At 41.5% G+C, this 21981-nt stretch overlaps 2 protein-coding genes across 3 annotated transcripts in view; one reads left to right on the top strand and one right to left on the bottom strand.

Moving 5' to 3' along the window:
* The first annotated feature begins 987 nt into the window (after nucleotides 1-987).
* On the top strand, nucleotides 988-16987 carry LOC117468206 (rho GDP-dissociation inhibitor 1-like). 2 transcript variants are annotated; one of them, XM_034075425.2, is made up of 6 exons: nucleotides 988-1106; nucleotides 6884-7072; nucleotides 9619-9702; nucleotides 13467-13543; nucleotides 14060-14123; nucleotides 15462-16987. In XM_034075425.2, exons 2-6 carry the CDS (start codon nucleotides 6886-6888, stop codon nucleotides 15659-15661), a joined length of 612 nt encoding a protein of 203 aa, XP_033931316.1. In that variant the 5' UTR covers nucleotides 988-1106; nucleotides 6884-6885; the 3' UTR covers nucleotides 15662-16987. The 2 variants fall into 2 exon arrangements, with proteins under 2 accessions (XP_033931316.1, XP_033930557.1); XM_034074666.2 differs by having other exon boundaries at nucleotides 989-1106; nucleotides 6851-7072.
* ppp1r12c (protein phosphatase 1, regulatory subunit 12C) overlaps nucleotides 16836-21981 on the bottom strand; it is a 23352-nt gene continuing 18206 nt past the window's right edge. The window contains exons 17-21 of the mRNA XM_034098701.2: nucleotides 21709-21748; nucleotides 21352-21456; nucleotides 20569-20619; nucleotides 19640-19690; nucleotides 16836-18547 (exon numbers count right to left, since the gene is read on the bottom strand). Of these exons, the coding sequence (XP_033954592.1) occupies nucleotides 18461-18547; nucleotides 19640-19690; nucleotides 20569-20619; nucleotides 21352-21456; nucleotides 21709-21748 (334 nt within the window). The 3' untranslated portion in view covers nucleotides 16836-18460. The remainder of the gene's footprint in view (nucleotides 18548-19639; nucleotides 19691-20568; nucleotides 20620-21351; nucleotides 21457-21708; nucleotides 21749-21981) is intronic.

Raw genomic sequence — 21981 nt, 5'->3', positions numbered from 1 at the left:
GTTTCTTGAGCTGATACTGTGAACGGAAGACTTTTTTGATATCAAATTCGGTTCGTTCTCAGTTTCGTTTCTGTGTAAACGGGGTCTAAGACTTTGCGTTTCAAACTGTTACACCGTATTCTAAGTGCCATTGAAAGCTATACTTTTTGCTGAACATTTATGGGATGCTTTCATTGTTAAACAAGAGCTGTACATATATTAATCTTTCTAAATTATTGTATTTCCTACCATAAACTATTGGTCAGTTTACCAGACCAAGGGACTGTAGCATAACGGTTAATCATTTTTGTTACTACTTTTAGAAGTCTCAGTCCCACTTTGATTAATGAATACCTCGTTCAATTTTAGGAATCTTTTTATCATGAATATTAATTGGAAATAGCCTAATAAGTTTATGATTGAAGTTAAATTGTTTAGATCAAGCCACCAGGAATTAAAAAGAAACTAATACTAAAGTTTACACTATAAAATGTTTGTAAGCTACACCTTCATTTAATTCCATTAAAACATGCTTTTAAAATTAAAAACTACAACGGTGTATTATTTGGGTGTGAATGGTACCTTCACAGAAAGCAATTCTAAATATGACAGCACTACACCATTTTTGTTTATCAATTGGCAAGATCCATTGTCAATCCATGAGTTTCAGAGAAAGTATCTTTTAAGGATTGCAATTGTGATATATACTAATACCAATCTTAAAATAGTGTGGAAGTTGGCCACATTGATAGGATTTTGTCAACTGGACTACACCATATAGATAAAGCATTCCATATAATGTGGTGACTCTTGAAATAAAAACATCCATTACATCTTAACAGTATTATTAAAAATATAAAAAAATCACATTGATAAGATAATTTGATTGTTTTCTCTGTGGGACGAATAAAGGTTTTCTGATTTATTCTGAAATATAACGTTTTTTGGAGCGCGCCCTCGCACCTCACGTCATCTGCATGCGTGCGCGGACCTGTTCCCGGAAGCGTGCTGCGGGTGCCCGAAACTCGGGGCGGCGCCGTTCCCTTGTTCGCCATACTTGCACAGGAGCGCAGAACAACGAAGGTACTTACTGCAAAGACACCTGAAATCGCCACTTAAATATTAAGGTAAGTGTCCTCGGTTTCAAAGGCAGCCTTTGACACATGTTCTAGAAGACTCATAAACGGCGCACGCTACTTAGGCCGTTTTGATGTCCCTCCTGCTCCCCGTCACTTGATGATAACTTGTCAGGCTAACAGTAGCCGCAGGATCCCGTGAGATTGGCTGAAAATGAACTGAAACAGTTAGCATCTGGTCTGCCTCTCCTGTCCCCACCCTGTGTGACAGGGCAGGCGCCATGAAAAGTTGAGCCCCATGGTTGAGCTGAAATCCTTTTCATTTTTCTCGCTGGATAACTTTATTGCAGCCGCCCTGGCAAGCTGTCAAAGCCGGCATGTTAACCGGTTCATTGGACACATGCCAGTCTACAGCAGTGGTAGCATTAGCTAGCTAGCATAGCCACAGTCTGTCATGTAAGGTGCCGTTTCCTCGTTACGGTAGCTGCGGTTAGCATCTTTACTTGCTTAATTGTTAACGTTACCTATTTGTTGTCGGTATTTAAATACAGTAGCTTTGGAAAAAAGAACATCCTGGAGTTGTCATGGTTAATGTTTTTACTTGTTTTATTCAGTCACATTTGTAGAAGGTGTGATACGTGACATAGAACACAATAGAGCAAGAGCATATTTCTTTTGTTTAATATTATGTTTTACATGACAGCCAGGCATCCTTCTCACCAGGCCAGCAGGCGCAGAGAGAGACTGGATGTTTGTGCTGTTGCCCTGCAGTTTGTTTAATACTAAAATAGATTTTCTTGCTAGAAGCCCAGGCCAGACAGAAGAGGTAAACTTCCTAGAGTCGATCAGACTGCAGCCTGCTGTGCATTTCCTCTGTATGTAATGTGAAGTTACTGGTGTTGTGACTGAACTGTTTCTGTTCCCCTGGGTGGGTGGGGTGGGCTTGTCACATTTGGATGTAAGTATACATCTTGAAACTGCACATTGTAGTTGTTTTACGACATCATGACATAATATGATATATATTCATAATTATTGTTTTTTCGAATGATGGAAACAAAGCACACATGTTCAAGCTGAATAGGCCAATTAGGGACACTCTTCCTTCTCAATGGTCAAAAATACAAACATGTATCAATCCTTTTTCATCAATGCAGCCATGTAGACCACGCCTTTTAGGAAAAAAGAGTCCCGATAGAGAAGGGAGAGGATCTTTTTGATTTATCACCTGTGTGAATCAGAGTCGAATGCCAGAACTTACATAATGCCTTCACTGTGAACCCCCCCCCAGCACATGTCCTTACAAACAGCCTCGATCCAAATGTCTGCCTCCTTCTGATATCACATTTTGTTGTGCAAAACAGTGGAGTGCATTGTGTGATCACAAGAATATTTAATAAAAAAAGAGTCCGGCCTCCTTCTCTGCTGCAGTGTTCTGTTTTATGACCCTTCCACGACACGGTTATTTCCATTAAAAAAAAAAGTCACATTCCAATGATCCAGAGGTACCAGTGCTGGAGGAAATATATGAAACCAGTTATGGCTAATGTTGAGCTCTTCAAGTTGTTATTGGTTCATTCATGTTCAAATATTTGAATGTGTAGTGTTGGAATAGCAAGGAAGCCCTAAGGGCATTTTGAGCAGTGCCCTGCTCAGGCACGTTCTGTGACAGCAGACTGAAGATCCTCAGTTTGTTCCTGAACTGCACGCAGACATTCCTCTGACTGCTGCTAACTCGGGCTGGTCAGAGAAGAAGTATGTTGCAGAAGGAGGAGTCTGTATAGTCATTATATTCTCTTACACATGTTGATAGGATTGTTGTTTTATACTTCACAGCTGTTTTGGCTTTATTATTTCAATAATGCACATTTGATTTGCACTGTACAATTGGTTGTTGAGGCCTACTGTCTTGACCCTAAACTTTCTCAGTCCCTTCCATTAAGGCTGCACAATTAATCAAATGTATCCACAGCGCAATATGGACTAATGCAATATTCAAATCACAGGAGGACCAATATTTGTTAAAGACTAAATATGTGTTAAAATACAATTTTGAATTAAATAAGTCCACCTACTTAAAGAGTTTTCCCTTTCCTGTAGTGCCTTAAATACGTTTTTTTGATCATGGTGACATCACTAAATAACACACAGTCTTCTATTGGATAGCGCTTCCTTCAAAACATTGTATGTGATATGCTGAGGCTGCGGCCACACGAGGACGAAAACGGCTAAACGCATAGGATTAACGCAATCGCAAAAAAGCTTCCGTCCACACGCAATAGTTATCCGGATAGTGTCTGTCCACACGAGACCGCTCCGTTTAGCTCCAACCGCTGGAGAAGCTGCAGTACATGCAGGAGCCTGTAGTGGCGCTGTAACTTCCTCCACAAAAGCAGCGAAGAAGCATGGTTGTCATGGTTGCCCTTCTGTTTATTCTCCGCGGTGGGGGCCGAGGGAACCGGGCAGAGTTTTTCGCCAGTCAACGTGTATTAAAGTTTAAATCTTCCGGACAAAATTATTAAAGTGCCGGTCAAAGGTCTTCTTTGTTATTTATTGAGCTTTAAAACAAATGAATAACGACTCTATATAATATAATGATAAAATACACGGAGCCTCTCTTTTTCCTCCCTCTCTTCGGACAGCGCCAGTGTCTGTCTCATGCAGCAGCTGATCCAGCATTGTGTTGCATATCAAAAGATGCAGTGGTGTTATGTCAAGTGTTTTGGCACAAAACAAAGCCCTTCCTGCTTTTGTTACTCAATATATTTCAGCAGAGGGATTTTTCCAGCATTACCCTCCTTAAAGGGGAGGGCCAAATACAACATGAACAAGCTTTTTATTGTTACATTTAACTTCAATTCATTAGCTTAGCATTAACTTAACTCACCAATTTCAATTGTATAGCCTAGATCAGGGATGGGCAACTTTGATGGTGGTGGGGGCCACATCATTGATGTACTGGCCACCAGGGGGCCGCAGATTCACTTGGAACACACACACACACACACACACACACACACACACACACACACACACACACACACACACACACACACACACACACACACACACACACACACACACACACACACACACACACACACACACACACACACACACACACACACACACACACACTCTATGTGTTGTATGTAATTATTAACAAATATACTAATTCTGACATCTTCATTGACATTTTACAATCAAAGGGAACATCCCCAAAAAATGGGAACATCCTCTAATAAGCTCACTATGTTTGTATTGAACAGGTTATTAAACAGTGGAATAAAACTATTTTCAACTATTGGAAAGCACGGAAAATGTGTGTGTATTGAGATCAACCATTAGATGACATACACATGAAGTCATGAACACTAACCCAGACATTAGTTGTCTAACTTGAACCTAAAACACTTGTAGCCAGTCTCTGCATTCCCCTTATTCCACAATAAGGGGAATGTCAACACGACCGCACTCTGCTGTTCCTCAGCACCACTCCCCCTCCCTCCCGCTGACATTATGAATGAAAAGCGTAGTAATCATAGATAACACGGCAGTTTGTTTTCATCTGATTTCAAATAAACAAAGTCTTGGTTCTCAGAATATTAAACTTGTTTCGCCAAATTCAGATGATAAAAACAACTTTTAAAGGAATGGTCCACTCATTAGATAATTAATCAAAACTTCAGTATTTAGTGAAACGTTATGTTTAAACCATACCCTGAAGAAATCAGCGATATTCCCCGGTAAATAATGATTTTATAGCTCTTTTTTATCAAGACCTGTATATTCCGTCTGGCCGCCGCCATGTTTGCCATTTTCAGTAGTCACGTGATGGTCGTGACGTCATCCATGCGTTCACTTTGTCAACACACGGAAACATGGTGGAGTATTTCAGTTCGGACTCGTCAGCAGAGGAACAAGTTTTGACCAATGTGAAGAGATTGGATGGGGGAATTCAGCCATACATATCAGTATGACAATACGACACCCTCTGTCCTTAGACCCTCTGTCCTTAGACCCTCACATCGTACAAGGAAAAACTTCCGAAGAAAACCCCCAGTTTAAAGGGAACATGGGAGAAACCTCAGGGAGAGCAGCAGAGGAGGGATCCCTCTCCCAGGACGGACAGACGTGCAATAGATGCCGTGTGTAAATTGAAGAGATAATACATTTGCAACATAGGTAGTCCAGATGTTTGGAAATGCATGTGTGTATAATGGGAAGATGATATAAGATACTATATGTATGCATGTAGTACCACCCTTGCTAGCGATTCCCTCTCTAGTTTAGCATACTCAGCTTCGTTGTCCCTGGCCATAGAATCACGATTTTATGGGGCCGGAAAAACTGGGGGGAAATACACACTAGCCGGTACTACGCTATATGGAAAGGCCACCAAAAACTGTCCTGGCCTGGACGTTAAAACGGGGCTAGCCGCTGCAATGGAAATGCGCTATAACATACCTTATTCTTACTCCGAGCACTACTTCTGCTCCTCCGTCGCTTCACACTTGCAGAGGGCGATTTCTCAACTGGCCGAACTGGTGTCCTGGTCGGTGATGACACCAGAAAGACCGATGGTACTGCATCTCCATTGAGTAATGGTTGTTCTTTAAATCCCATGTTATGTTTGATCATACTCTCAGAGTAGTCGTCCGGAAATGTGAAATGTTCGCTGCATACATGAGCCTGTGAATCTCTCGGTTCGGGCCGGCCACATTTCGCTAGCCACTGCCTCCGAATGTACTTCTTATGCTTACCTTTTGGCAACAGATGGAACCGAGCATTCCGTGGATTGTTCCTATCCGAATTGTGGCAATATTTCGCGATACAGTGAGGCATATTTGAAGAGAGAAACTACAGTAAATAACATGGAGATCAACGTGTCCTCGAAAACCAAACGCATGGTTTACGTCACGTCCGGGAAATGGCGGCGCCCACAGTGTTGATGTTATTTCGGTATATAATCAGTTTAAAATCACTGATAATGTCATCGGATTAAAAAAAAAAAGAGAGAGACTGGCAGAGACTGGTCTGTTTTATCGGATGATACTTTTTAAAAAATGAGTGTCATGAGCATACCATTCCTTTAAGCTTGTAACGGCATAATTACAAGCGGCAACTTAACGTCACAGCAGACATAACAACAGCCGGTGTTTCTTGTGAGGGTTTCCCCGGGAAACAAACACGATGCACACAAATGCGTCACAGATTATTTCGCGGTATTTAAAATCATCTACGCAGCTCGTGACGTAATTAGGAGTCTAGTGGACGGTATCAGAACTACAAGTAAAAAAATGATTAATTACGTTGTTTATAAATTAATCTGAGGGCTGCAAAAAGAGGAGGTGGGGGCCGCATGCGGCCCCCGGCCGCCATTTGCCCATCCCTGGCCTAGATGATATGCCCTAATGTGACCTCTTGTTTGTACTTTGGATTGTTTAATTATAATAATAATATGTTGGCATTCAACGAAAAATTTATATAATATATAAATATACGTTTTAATACAATGAACTGGGATCTTGTTGCATATAAATAGCATAACAGCTAAAGGTTTGATTGGTCCATCTTTTCTGAAACATCCCTGCAGGCAGATTTTTTTCTTAACATACCTCCCAACACATAAACTAATACCTTGTGCTGCCTATGACCTAAATGAGGCTTTGTACCATGTGACCAGTGACGGTCTCATTCATGACTCTCCTGGTGGTGGTGATGTTGTTTCAGAGAAATTGATACTCGATCTGTCAGTATTATCATATTGTAAATGTCTTTCGATATAATTGCAGCGTGAGGTCATCTTGAACCCACTCTGTCTCCAGACATGGCCGAGGATGACGTGACTCCAGAGCAGCTAGCAGCCATTGCAGCTGAAAACGAAGAGCCAGACTCGGTGAACTACAAGCCCCCGGCCCAGAAGTCGTTGAAAGAAATCCAGGAGCTGGATAAGGATGACGAGAGCCTACGCAAATATAAGGAAACTCTGCTTGGCTCTGGGCCCTCTGGCACTGGTAAGGGGGGGGTGTGTGTGTGTGTGTGTGTGTGTGTGTGTGTGTGTGTGTGTGTGTGTGTGTGTGTGTGTGTGTGTGTGTGTGTGTGTGTGTGTGTGTGTGTGTGTGTGTGTGTGTGTGTGTGTGTGTGTGTGTGTGTGTGTGTGTGTGTGTGTGTGTGTGTGTGTGTGTGTGTGTGTGTGTGTGTGTGTGTGTGTGTGTGTGTGTGTGTGTGTGTGTGTGTGTGTGTGTGTGTGTGTGTGTGTGTGTGTGTGTGTGTGTGTGTGTGTGTGTGTGTGTGTGTGTGTGTGTGTGTGTGTGTGTGTGTGTGTGTGTGTGTGTGTGTGTGTGTGTGTGTGTGTGTGTGTGTGTGTGTGTGTGTGTGTGTGTGTGTGTGTGTGTGTCAGACAAATTGGTGATTGTTAGATAGTTGTCTCTTTAAAAAGAACAGATGCATCAATCCTAGATCCATCTTTCTGCAGAACATCATCTCTGCTATGCTAGTTAGCAAGGATGCTACCTGTTTATAACAAGATTAGATGCATTTAATCAAAATCAATTGCAGGAAAATATATAATTGCTTCTCTTTTTGGTAAGTATCATAAATGTGTGTGCAATATTTCAAAATAGAAAAATCTGTTGAATTCCGTCGAGGGAGCCCTTGCAATGCTAACTTCCGGCTTAGCCCACACAAAGACATCATCACCTCACCACTCTATTGAGAAAGTGGTTACATACTACTCAATGTAAAAAGAAAAAATGAAACATGACATTTCGATGTTAGATTATTATCACTAAGTTGATAAGTATGTTATTTAGTATGTTATTTTAGTTGTAATACATAGTGGTGGTTCTTCTTCAACTATACCTTCCTATACACTGGAATGATGAGAGCACATTAACCCTACAGCCGAGCTCTTCTTGAATCTAACATAATTAACATTGATTAGCTACAGGTGAGTCAATCTGCTATTGTCAAAATCAATAGGCACCACCCTAAACCGTTCCCTATCCTATACAGTTAACATACTGTGTGTGTCAAAACCTATTTCAGAGCTCTTTAAAAACTGAGTACTACTTTGTAGGGCGTGGGCCTACTATTCGGTTTTCAATTTCGTTATTCGGATATTCGTAAAAAGAAAAAAAAAAAGTTATAGACTTAGATCGCATTCACTCCAGCCTTGTATAGTCCAGTTGAATCGAACCCTGGTGCGTTTACCCGCTTGGTGCGGTTCGTTTGGGTCGGTGTGAACACAGTCAAAGGTCTCTGAAGTGAACTAAACAACCGGACTCTGGTCCGCTTAAAAGAGGTGGTCTCGGACCGCTTGCTAGTGAACTCTGGAGCGGATCATCGCTGGTGTGAACGCAGTCCGCGCCAAAACATAGGAAGCGCAGTCTTTACGAGTCCGTCTTTAGGGAAAGAGTGAAGCAGAATGAAGAGTTGAACAGTGGCTTGTAAATTAAAAATGCTCCATCAAATATACATAAAAGTCAGAGCCACCTGTCGTCGGTAAAACGCCCCTCCTTACTGCAGAACGTCTCTCATATGGGTTATGTTTTTTATCGCACGTTGTCTGATTGTATAATCATATGCGCGTTGTAAAAGTCTGTTGATATGCTCTCCAGATTAACAGCAGCATGAAAAATAACCTGCCGATGCTCCATGGTGGAGGCTACGGTAGAAATGGCCAGGATTTGCCTTTTTATCCCCCCTAATGTCTGACCAATTGTTGAACAGCATTTCCGTGCACATGACTTGTGTTTAAAGTGTATAGTCCGTTTGAATTTTGCCTTTGTGAACGCAAACCGAACCTTCTGAAAAATGAAGGTTCCCCCCCCCGCGCGAATATCCGAATATTTGCTGCTGATTACTACAGAATATCCGGAGCCCGAAAAATAGTATTCGGGACAGCCCTACTACTTTGATATAAAATGATCAATGGTTTGGCCCTAAATGAGTGAATATAAGGGACTGAGAATAAACTAAAGTGTATTTAATGCAGAGGCTGTTCCAACTACAGCACAGCTGTCCTAATTTCTCTTCCCCTGAGCCCGCTGCACTCACCACGTGATGATCCGCCTACAGATATTTATTTTCATATATTGTTGCCCTTCATGCTGCACTCGGCTGTACTACTGTTTATTTTTAATATTTTCATCTAAGTTTTGTACAGAAAAGAGTTTAAATAAAAATATCTGTCATTAAAGGTCGGGGTCCCGATCGCCCTGAAGGGGTTATTTTGCTATAATGACTGGCTCGCTGCTTATTTTTGTGCTCATTACACAGCTACTCACCAAATTAATCAATAAATGTACACAACATATTGCTTTAAACATGATTTTATTATTTCAAAAATGATCATATTGCTTCCTCTAAAATGAACCGCAAAGGAGATTAAAATGAAGGCAGCACTGGTCGAGGTTTTCTGTAACTGTCCAAGTCTGTTTACATTTTCTCTGTTAATTCCCTACACAGTCAAAGGTGTTTAAATCCAAGCTGCAACTGTGTACGTTGTCTAAAATGACCCATCTGGAACAATTAACCTGTTTTTTTAATTACATTTCAGATCCCACTACTCCCAATGTCCAAGTGACCCAGATGTCTCTGGTGTGTGAAACCGCCCCGGACCCGCTGATCCTGGACCTGCAAGGTGAGTCCCTCTCCAGGCTGCTTTAGTTTATTCGTATTTAATGGGAAAAATATATCAATTACCTGTTGAATTAAATGCTTGGATAGGTAAGCTCTTGTAGTGGTAGGCTAAGGTTGGGGACATCTCTAAGCGGTTGACCGCTACAGAGCCGGCCAGCTAACCAATCAGAGCAGACTGGGCTCTGGTTTCAGACAGAGGGTGAAAAGAGGTGCTGCAGCACAGGCAGTATGAGAAAAATAAAGAGCTTTTTGAACATTAAAGGATGGAAACATGTCAAAGTAGAGACACTAAATACTAATATGAAAATGAAATAGAATAAAATAAACTCTCCTTTGAAGGCTTAGTTTGGATTCACCACTCAATTATAAAAGGTCTGTTTTGGTCAATGGAGTCTGGTGGCTTTGAAGAGAGCATAGACAGTGGCTTCAGTTCCCTGTTTAAAAGGGTCGACATGTTGAAACAGTGAATATATTACTAATACAATTATTTATTTTTAACATTGCCTCCATCCATGGTAGTAGTTAGCTTAGCTTTAGCGCCAGAACTCCTTTCAGTTTCTCCAATATGCCATTACTGTACGTAATACACTGACTGTGGACATCATACAACCTCAACTCTAAAAATCTATACCTGAAAACAGGAGTGAACTTATTAAACACATGGGTCAGATCATTACGGTGGCCCTGAAGTGCAAGTCAAAACGACATTTCAAAAAATGCTACAGCATTTCACAAAACACAACGACATTTCACAAAACACAACGACATTTCAAAAACACAACGACATTTCACAAAACACAACGACATTTCACAAAACGCTACAGCATTTCACAAAACGCAACGACATTTCACAAAACACAACGACATTTCAAAAACACAACGACATTTCACAAAACACAACGACATTTCACAAAACGCTACAGCATTTCACAAAACGCTACAGCATTTCACAAAACGCTACAGCATTTCACAAAACGCTACAGCACTTCACAAAACGCTATATGAGTGGGGCTTATATCCATGAAAATACTATGATAGATACCAACTACAACAAAATGAACATATTTTACCGTGATTTAATTGTAATACACGTTTCAAAATTATGCCGAAGTAACAACATACTGATAACGGTTAGTAAAAACCATGAATTAATGCTTTGACAAGTCTGCAGACAGACGGCGAAAAACCTTTTTAAAATGCGTGTTTTCTGAATGGAGATCGGATCGATCAGGCTAAGTTAACCTGTAGCTGCTCCGTCCACACTCACAACATGATGCAGACAGAAATAAAGCAGCGACTGTATTCGCCAGGACACAGACAGTCTGTGGTTTGTACATGTTTAACTTTTGTCCAGTTTCTGAACAGATATGAGGAGCTGTGAGCTCTGAGTGTGTGCTAACAGCTAACGGCTGATGTTTTGGGACATGTTGCGCTGTCGGGTGCTGACCAATCACGAAGTGTCATTTCTTGAGTGGCAGCAAAAACAACCAATCACAGCAGTGCTTCTCTGGCTGGCTCTGTCCAATCACAAACAAGAAGTGTTCTCCCTAAAGGAATACCCTGTGTTTTGTGAAATGCTGTGGTGTTTTCTGAAATGTTGTTTTGACTTGCACTTCAGGGCCACCGTAGATAATCTTTATTACAAATTAAGCATCTCTTGTTGACCCAATAATTCATACTTAAACTGATTTTGGCACACATCCACATCCTCTCTTTTCTTGACCACCCCTGTAGTGATTCTGCCTATTTTGATTTCCCCCCGACATTGCTGTATTTCCAGATCCGTGAGGTTTGAATCTGTGCATGCTGTAGATGAATATGGATTCTCTGACAGAGGTAGAGATGCATAGACGAGGTACATAGATTGGATCTACTTTTTTCTGTTTGGCTGATGACTGTAAAAATGTACTTTTCGATATTCCCAGTGGCTCAGCAGTTCAGACGTGCCCCAGCAGACTTAGATTACAATCCGTCCGGAACATTCTGTCCTACCTTTCCCTGCATCACTCCGCATCCTCCCAGCTTCTCAGCTAGAATTGTTTAATGCCAATCATATCATTAGAATTAAAACAATTCAGCATTTGTTGATTATGGGTTTGCCTACGTCAAAGTAATTCTGATTTTCAGCTATTTAAATCGGACCATTTCCATGTCCAAGATGAAGTATTCCATATCAAAATAAACTCTTGGTAGGGTATAAGACAATAATATTTCTACCATAATAGAATGTTAAATACACAGTTAAAAAAAAATGAATATCCAACAGGAAACATAAAAAAAATGAAACCACAATGCTTTGCTAAAAGGCTTTTCACTTCACCTTTTTTTACTTTGGTCCATAAATAGTTTACTTTACAAATAAGCGATGTCAAAGCTGTTTTCAAATAAATAACGACATCTATTACTAGACAGATTAGCTGTTTGTGGTTCGATTCATTTTATCGCAAGTATAAACTTTCTACAGAGCCGTCCAACACACCGCTGTTCTTCTCCGTCATCATCGAGCTGCGGAGAGACAAACATGACCATCTCATATGAGCCGAAACAAACAGACTGGTCCAATCGCAGCGAAGAACAACAGCAGAGACACACAATACAAATGTGGACCTGGAAATGAACAGAATAAATCCTCTTTGATGACTGCAGATTGTTTTTGTTTCTTCTTAGTTTTGTTTAGGTTATAATTTAACATTTTCAGTGGATGGTTGTAGTATATTTCTATAGTGTATAGGTTTAACATAGAGAACATACATATGTTCTGTTCACTGCCCTTTTCAATTGATTGGAGGAAAGATACTACTTAGCCACTGTCATCAAAAAGTGAACAAGCTCTACGTGAGAATACATTTTCTGGATGCTGTCTAGGATGAGTCCTTCAGACTCAGTGAGTCAGATCGCTACCAGTAAGGGAGTCGAGGCTGCTTCCTATGGCCTTGATTTGGCCACCTATCACTACGGTCAGCACATGGAGGCACTTAACGTACTTTAATACTCTTGCATCAGAACCCCCTTTTTCTTCTCAAACTACTGACTTGTTGACCAATTGAAGTCACTTCCTACTTACTGTCTCTTGGGATATCATTATGGATGTCCATCATTATCTATGTAGCTCCAGCACAAATGAATGTGCATGTACGCTCCCCTAAGAGTGGTGCAGGAATCAGTCGGGAAATGAATTGAGCAAAATACCACTTCTGTATCCTTTTCTCAGTCACGCGTCAGACGGGAGAAATAAGCTTAGGAGATGAAATAGTCAGTAATTACCCCACTGAGGACATTTCTGAAGCAGAGGTTGCTAACAAGTGACTGAATGAGACGACTCAACATCATCATGCGGAACATTAGCCGCCTTTAGCTTAGCGGTGGTGACGTGAAGACGGGACTTTGATGTAGTTTGTAATACCCTAATGTTAGCTTTTTACTTCTGCCAATTGCATCATGACTTCACGGTGTTAATATGTAGAGATTCTCCTGCTGAACAAAATGTGTAAGTATCATAAACGTGTGTTTGCAACCATTTCATTTTCTGCAATTTGCAAAACTCAATGGAAAATCACTGCTATAACGACAGAAGATTCAATCAATGTAACGCAGGTTCTGTTTTCTGTGCACCAATGGGAACCGTGTGAACCGGAACTGCTAATGGCTAATGGCCATATTGGAACACATATAAATAAGTGTAGCTTAACAGGGCCAAGTTGCAGCACATTTGAACATGAAGAAAGCTATTGATGCCTGTGCCTGTTCCCTTGTTGTTTGTAACAGGAGACCTGGAAGCCTTCAAGAAGCAGTGCTTTGTTCTGAAGGAGGGCGTTGAGTACAAAATAAAGATCAGCTTTAAGGTGAGAGCTGTGCTCGATGCAGGACATATGCTCGTAGGGTATCTCCCTATGAAAGGGATTCTTTGTCGGTGAAGACAACATAACGGTGAAACAGTCCACTTTTCAGCTAATGAATCCTGCTGTGGTGCTCGGGTCAAACCGCTTGGCTACTTTCAGCAACCATAATACTGTGTTTAACATTTGATTGCCTCAAGGCCTTATGATATCCTCCGCAGTCAACATTTAACATTGCTGATCACCTTCATTGGATTGTGAGTGGTTTAGTGGACACCTTTGATGTTCCCGGTCAAAGATGACTTTCATAGAAAATGAATGAGTAAGCAGTAAACAACTGCACTGACAACAACGTCAACAACTGCACACTTTGAAAACAGAGATATCTAAAAGGTTAGAGATGTCCCTGCATTTCCCCATACTCTGACCTTTTATCTCTGATTCAAGCATACCTTGCCTCAAGTATTTGTTTTATATTCTAACCCTCGATATGACCCTGTAACAATGTGTGTGTCTCCTCAGGTGAACAAGGAGATAGTTTCGGGACTGAAGTACGTGCAGCAGACGTACAGGAAAGGAATTAAGAGTGAGTGAAGAATTTCTGATGTCATGTCAATCCCAATATGCCTTCCACGCAGAAACAACTGAAACGTTGACTTTAAGGGTATTATGTCAACAGAATTTACATAACTGTATTAGGTATAATAATATTATGTTCAACCTATTTTTTACTTTAACTTAATAGTATTGCTTTCACCTAATACAGTTATTTGAAATCTGTTAACATCATGCATTTAATTAAAGTCAACATTTCAGTTTTTTCAGTGTGGGTAACTTAAAGATATTGGTACGTATGTATACTTTACTTTGAGTGTAATTCAGTTAAACAGTATTTGAGTCAAGTGATTGACACTATCTGATCTCATGGGGTTCAGATACCCCGCTTCTCAAACTTTGATTTTCGAACCAATGATTCTTCTCTTAATTTATCTTAGCAAACTCCCACAATGTTTATTAATATCTTCCTTTCTTTATGAATTAATCACAGAGCTGTCAATCGTATCAGTAATTAATGCTCAAGCAGCAGCAACAGCATGGTTATATCCTTCATGTTAAACATACATGAATCGTAGATGTAGAGTCTCTGATATCCCGGTCCGTACTCACTGTCAGATCCACACAGATCGATGTTTTTCCCTCTGACACTAATGGCGCATTTCCACTACAGCGCCGTTTAAGCGTGCCGTGCCCGGTTCGTTTTTGGTTGCATTTCCACTAGGCGTAGTTCCGGCTAGCGGGTACTTTTCCACAGTTTTTCTGGCTCTCCAAAATCGTGGTTCTTTCCGGGCCAACAACCGGGCTGAGTCTGCTAAACTAGTGAGAGAATCGCTGGCAACTACAACAAAATGAACATATTTGACCGTGATTTAATTGTAATACACTTTTCAAAATGATGCCGAAGTAACAACACACGTGTGTTACTAAAAACCATGAATTAATGCTTTGACAAGTCTGCAGACAGACGGCAGGCGAACAACCTTTTAAAATGTGTGTTCGGCTAAGCTAACGCAGTGTATGCTCCGACCGTCCACACTCACAACAACGGCCTACAGACATAAATAAAGCAGCGACTGTATTCGCCATGACACAGGCAGTCTGTGGTTTGTACTTGTTTAGCTTCTGTCTAGTTTGAGGAGCTGTGAGCTCTGAGTGCTAACCGCTAACAGCTGATGTTGGTTTTGTGTTTCGCATTGAAGATGACGTCAAGGCTCCGCCTACACTGCGTTATTTTGGTTACTACCCCAGTTCCTAAACTGTAATGGAAACGCAGCATAAAGTGAGCCTGGCCTAACTATACCGTACTAAGCCGTGCGAGGCCCTGCAGTGGAAATGCACCATAACATCCACTCTTGTGTGTTTCCAGTTGATAAGTCTGACTACATGGTGGGCAGCTACGGCCCCCGCTGCACTGAACACGAATACTCCACCACGATGGAGGAGGCCCCCAAAGGCCTGCTGGCCCGCGGAAACTACGTCATCAAATCCAAGTTCACCGACGACGACCAGCACGACCACCTGTCCTGGGAGTGGAACCTGAACGTCAAGAAAGACTGGAAAGACTAAAGGAGGCCTTTGTGGTCTTCCTGGGGGGGGGGGCGAGGGAATATAACAAATAAAAAAAAAACCTGTACATTTCTCAGCCCCCCCCACTCATCCCATGTCCACCATTTCTGCCTTTTTCTTTTTGCATTTCATGCCTTAGTTACTGCCATCGCTGTCTTAAACCCCCCCCCCCCGCATCCGTAGCAGCATCCGTAGCAACCCCCCACCATCACATCCCTCCGTCCATCCTCCCTATCCGCACTCACCAACATACCATCCTCAATCACTCACCCCCCCATGTAGCACCTTAAACTCCCCCCCCCCCGCTTTTCGTTTGTCCCCGGATCTTTGCTGCTTGAAGAGATTAACCCCCCCACCCCTGCAGAATGGTGTCTTCCTCTCTCAGTGCGTAGTATGAAGCAACTGTACAATCAACTTTAGTTTGTTTGCCTTCTTTTATATATAATTGTATCAATGGTCGTGGACTGTGACCATATCACTGTTAATCAGCTGTTGTGTCCATAGCGGGGCCCCACCACATCCACCTGCCCCCCCACCCTTCCACCTCCTATAGCTTTCCTTTGCTTGATGTAATTACCAATACCTGCCTTGTAAGAAGAGTTCATTCAGAGCTCTCCCTTCCAAGGGAGTAAAAAATATTAGGATAAAAAAAAAAGCTGCCTTGTCTAAATCTAATTTAGCATGCCTTGTCAGTACAGTGCTCACTGTTAGGTCATCTGTACTTTAAGGGCTTACCAAGCTACCAACCAGTTAGCATCCGTAGCCCGTTGCTCAGAGACAGGCTCTGCGAAATAAACTCACCTTGTGATTGGAGACTGTATGTTGAGAATTGGAACCAGTGAACTATTGAACCTCTCCTTCCTTTTAGCCATGAGGCCTTAGCACTGACTATGATCATGTGGCGACAAATACACATTTCTAATTAAGCCTTTTTTTCTCCCTTTGCCTTAATGTACATCATTCCTCATACAAGCCCCCCCCCCATTACTTTAGTCAGCAGACCCCAGGTGGAGGAGTAGAAGCAGAGAAAGTGCAGGAGGTGTCAGACGCTGGTAGTGAAGAGGAAACCAGTGAAAGGAAGGTGACACGAGCAGAGAACACGCTCCATATTTAATGAGGGGTTTGAAGCTGACCTGAAACATTTGTTGACACCGACTCGTACTGTACCAGAACATATGGATGTATAACTTTTATTTTGGTTCTTCTGATAATGTATTCCTGCTCCATACATTCCTTCACATTGTACAGTTTCTATGAACATGCTGGTGGGGTTGTATATTCTATCATGTTATTGCTCTTCTCGGCCAATAAAGATTTTTTGCTCAACTCGGCCTCCATCACGGGTGTTGTCTCAAATAGTAGCACTGCTTTTACCCAGGAGTTGTTTTCCTGCGTCTTTAAAAGGGACATTAGGTTCAGTTTCAGCTTTTACTGAACCCGGGGCATTTGGAAAGAATGAGACACTTCTGGAAGCTCTTACAGAAAGATGCTTCAAATTGACATGCTGTGTAAGTTCTGCATTATTTCATTACAGTAATACCTGTCATACCAACATAAACATATTTTGACAGGACACACTTAAAGGCCTAAAATGCTTATTTCAATGCGCTTATGATATCGTAATTTGACAGAATTATTTTCAAGATAATTGTAACAAAGATATGTCCCGGTGATACTGGTGTATCAGCTTTTAAAACAGCATTTGGGCGGGAAAAAACAAACAAACAACAGAGCCTTAATAATGTATGCCCATACTGTATTTCATACTTAACAGTGTACGTTTGCCAAAGCAAAATAGAAATATGACTTAGAAATGTATATCGAAAGGCACAGCATCAAAATACAATTTGACATGCAAGTTTTTCTTTAAAATTGGAGTAAACATTCAAACGTTGACCCATCTGGCCTGTCTGTTGAATCCTAACAGCCGTCCGTCACAGGGTGAATACTTAGCTTAGCATAGCCGAGGGGTCGTTGCTTTCAGAAGCCTCCAGTCAAACAAAAAAGGCAAAATCACTACTGGCGTACAGTACTAAGGATAGAGCATGCATTCTCCTAAAGCTCATGAAAGATTTGATGTTTGTAACAAACAAAATTCCATAAAAATCCCTCTGAACATGACTTCCATTATTAGCACCCAAAACTCTCCGCTCAAGACTTTACATCACTGTCAGGACAGATGGCCCCTGTACATAAATATACATATTAAATATACATTCAGAGGAGCAGGGAGAAATGAGCATGCACAATTTGGTCCACCAAAAACAGAAAGCATCGACCCGAGACTCACCCTGAGAAACAACACTGACCTCGTGGAGTTTCCCCCAAAGGACACGTAAAACTGGGGCAGGTTTTTGGCACATTTACGGTAATTTTTGTCTTATACTAGTAACCACACCCTACACCTGACTGGCTTTTCCCCACTCCACCCTTTCAGGGGTCAAGAAGGCTAAAACCGTGAGCTCGCACTGTGCATGGCTTTTAGGTCTCTTAATACGGATTTTACACAAAGTATCAGAGGAGCAAAGCACATTAAAATATTCCAGTTAAAAAAATACAACAATAAAGACGTAATAAAAAAGTGGATGTGAGTCCACAGGAGGTGCAGTTCAGCTTATCATACAGTAGATCTGCCAAAACAAAAAGGCCCAAAACACTAAAAACCCTGAAATCTAAACGTTGTTCCAGTTACTGTCAATGTGCTGTGCAGGTGTTGCTGCTGCCCGCTCTCTTCCTGTGTCGTCTGAGTTGGGCAAAAGAAGATTCTGTAATACTTTTTATCTCCATGTTTTTAAGGGTTCATCTTGAGAGTTTGCTGATGACTCGAATGAGCGCGGCGTTCTCGTCCTTCAGCCTCTGGTTGTCCGTTCTGAGGTCCCCCAGAACCTGCAGGAGCACCAACAAGCGTTAGATTATATTTACCATCAAATAAAAAGGTTTACTTCATAAAGTACAATCATTTTTATAAAATTAGACGATTAGCTTTCATGTGAGTTACTTTGATAACACTGCAGACAACTTTGCATTATCTTGGGAACCGGTTTTACAAAACGAGTACATTCACTTTGTGACACACCCATAAAAACAACTGACAAACTGACTGCGGCACTTGACCCGTGGCAGTGCAATAACAGACGCACGGTAGCTCCAAGTCAACTCTTCACTTTGCAGATAATCAGAACCCAATATGAGGTAAATGCTTACTTTTAAATACGATTACACAGAATATCTTTCGTTTTTAACCATATGATAATGCATATGTGGGATCGACAATCAGATATCACTAAAAGGAAAAATGTGAATAGTGGTAACAGCGGTTACAGCAGGTCTAACTTCTGCTTTGGGTTTACTGGCAGGCCGCAAACCGCTTCACGGCGTATACTGGGGACTGGCTTCGGTAGAAGCTGCTGGGAGTCCCAGCAGCTTCTACCGAAGCCTTCAGAGTAAATCGCCAGAACGCCGACACCTCCTCATCTCCACCGCTCCCATGTTTTCTTTTGTGTTGCCATAAGTTATTCTCTCTCCGTTGGTGCGCGGGCTAATGCTAATAATGCTAATGCCAGCAAATACAATGGCGGCTTCACAAAACTTTTCAGAATTTTACGGGGCGTGGTTTGCAATTCGAATTTGGAACTTTTTTCTCCCCAGGATAGTCCCACCTCTCGAGCAGGCACTACAAATGGGGGTAAAAGTTCTCAGTAACTAAGTTCTCTTTTTGGTGTGAACGCAAAATCCCAGGAACTATCGGAACTAAACGGGAAAAGTACTCCGGTGTGAAAGCGCCTGGCTCAGCCCTAATGCCATGAACTACACTAAATTAATTCAGATTTTTTATTTTGATGATGCTTACATATAATGCGCTTTCACTTCATAAACTAAATGTATTTTCTTTTTGGAGGCTTTCCATGTGCAACTGTTCTACTCTGTTATCTGGAAATAGTCTGTCAATCTTAATGTGTCTACAATGAACCACGGTACCTTCAGCTCATCCTCCAGTTCCACTGCCTTCCTCTGGAGGGACAGCTTCTCCTGTGGAACAGTTTGAACATCATTTCACCAGACAACATTTCACTTCTTCTCTAAAAGACCTGCGAACATTTTTTATCACATATCATAAAGTAAATGTAGCGAACGCATCAACATACACAGTTTAACTCTGGAACAGGAAATGAGTGTTTTGTTTTATTTGCGTTCCTTTATAGTCGAGTTGCCAGCACTTTGAACCCGGAAATGTTGAAAAGTAAGAACTGTATGGTACAGGTCCCCAGCGCATAGAAACTGCCGGATGCTAACTTGCATATGTTGGGCAGTTTGCACAATTAGCATAAGTTGCGTTAGTTACCAATTGTATTATAGCGTATGAAGACAGTAGTTCAAAAATGGCTTGGCCGATATCGACAATTTTGGAGATATTGTGGGGATTATTGAGGATGCCGAGTCAATTTCTGACATGTTCAGGAACCAAAGAGGCAGTTTTAACCAGAAAGTGTCAATGTTTGTACTCTGTGGGCCGATTGTTGGCCACTTTCTGGTTAAAACTGCCATTTTGGATCCTGAAAAGATCAGAAATGGATTCAGAATCCTCAATAACGAAAAAAAAAAGGGCCAAGACGTTTTTTAACTATTGTCTGCATAGGCTATAATGGTAATAATTATAATTAATGTAACTTAAGCTAATTATGCTAATTGCCAACCATATGAAAGTTAGCATCCGACAGTTTCCTTGTGTTGGTGACCAGTACGATACATTTATCAAATTAAAACTTTGAGGTACTCAACATTTACGGGTTCACAACAGGACCCTGAGCTGGCAAACAGACTGTTAGTTGTCATGGTTTTTATATATACAGTACAGGAGGTTTGTTCCTAGAGATAGAGACACAGTGAGAAAATAAATGAAGACTTACAAATCTCTCCAGCTCCAGCAGGGCCGGTCTGTCGGTGCCGCTGTCTTGATTCTGCCACAGAGACACAGTGTAAACAGCTGACCGTTCAACTACACAACCCTCATTTCTGTTGCACACTTCTCAAATAAACTCACTTCTGAACGCAGATGGGGATACTACGAGGCCAGATCAGAGGGTTAGCGAGGTATGTTTAGACTAAATCAAGAGTTTCCCTATGGCTAAATCACCATGGCAACTTATGCTGCAGACATAACATGATCAGAGGAATCCATTGTTACCAACTATGTTTCGATAGCTTGTCGATGAAGGGCCAAAAAGATAATCCAAAGTTAGGCTAACTTCTGGTGAAATAAGTTGGTCAATTTCCCACATTTTTACTTCTTATGTTTATATAATATATTTAAAATTCAAAAGGAAAAACTGTAATAAAAAAACAATTACTAAAAGTAGATTTACTCAAGTACTGTACTTAGGTAACATTTGACAGACGTGTACTTGAGTATTTCAGTGTGTTGCTACTTCCACCCCACTACAGTTCAGAGGTACATGGGGTACGTTTACTCCACTACATGTATTTAATACCTCTAGTTACTTCTCAGATGTGGATGAATGATGTGAAATATAATCAAGTGTTAAATCAGACTTAGTGAGTACTTTTACTGTCGAGACACACACACACACACACACACACACACACACACACACACACACACACACACACACACACACACACACACACACACACACACACACACACACACACACACACACACACACACACACCCGTTGGAGTCTCTCCAGCTCCCCCTTGTTCTGGCTGAGCAGCAGCTCCTTCTCCTGCAGCGTGTCCTTCAGAGCCAGGTTCTCCTGCAGGAGCTTCAGGTAGAGCTAGAGGGAATCACACACACACACAACAGACCTTGAAACTACAACACCCTGAAGAGATGGTGATCTTAGTGCAGCAGCTTGGTGGATGCTCCAGTTGAGTCTGGCAGGGTTTCCTGGTAATTCCTCACTAGAGCATGTTGGGTAATCATTCCTGCCCTGATGTGTCCACACCTCAGATATGATTTACTGTCAGCCCTCAGGTAGGTTCTTCAGGAATGTGCGATCTTTTCTGTAAGAAGGTCAGAAACGTACCGTTCTGTAGTCAGAGGAGGAGTCTCCGGGTAGACTCTCACTGCGGAGACAAACAAGAGATATTAATATCACAGGGCTATATATTTCCATCTTAAAATGTACCTTCAAGAACTGGAAATATTACATTTCTGTTCACTACACAGCGGCAAAGCAGCAGGTTCATATAGAACATAACAGTCAGTCTTCTCCAGCGAACCTTTAAATCCATCCAAAAAATAACAAAAGCCATAACATGGAAACAAATCTGGGTTTTGGTTTTTTGGGAAAGAAAAT

Source organism: Pseudochaenichthys georgianus, chromosome 1, assembly GCF_902827115.2.
Source record: "Pseudochaenichthys georgianus chromosome 1, fPseGeo1.2, whole genome shotgun sequence".
Classification (NCBI taxonomy): Eukaryota; Metazoa; Chordata; class Actinopteri; order Perciformes; family Channichthyidae; genus Pseudochaenichthys; species Pseudochaenichthys georgianus.
Note: the sequence above shows the minus strand (reverse complement) of the source record. Positions and strands in the feature narration are given on the sequence as shown.

Coding starts and splice junctions, on each gene's coding strand:
- LOC117468206 (XM_034075425.2), top strand. CDS start 6,886: ATGGCCGAGGATGACGTGACTCCAGAGCAGCTAGCAGCCATTGCAGCT. Junction 9,703..13,466: donor GCTGATCCTGGACCTGCAAG/GTGAGTCCCTCT, acceptor TGTTTGTAACAG/GAGACCTGGAAGCCTTCAAG. Junction 13,544..14,059: donor AAATAAAGATCAGCTTTAAG/GTGAGAGCTGTG, acceptor GTGTCTCCTCAG/GTGAACAAGGAGATAGTTTC.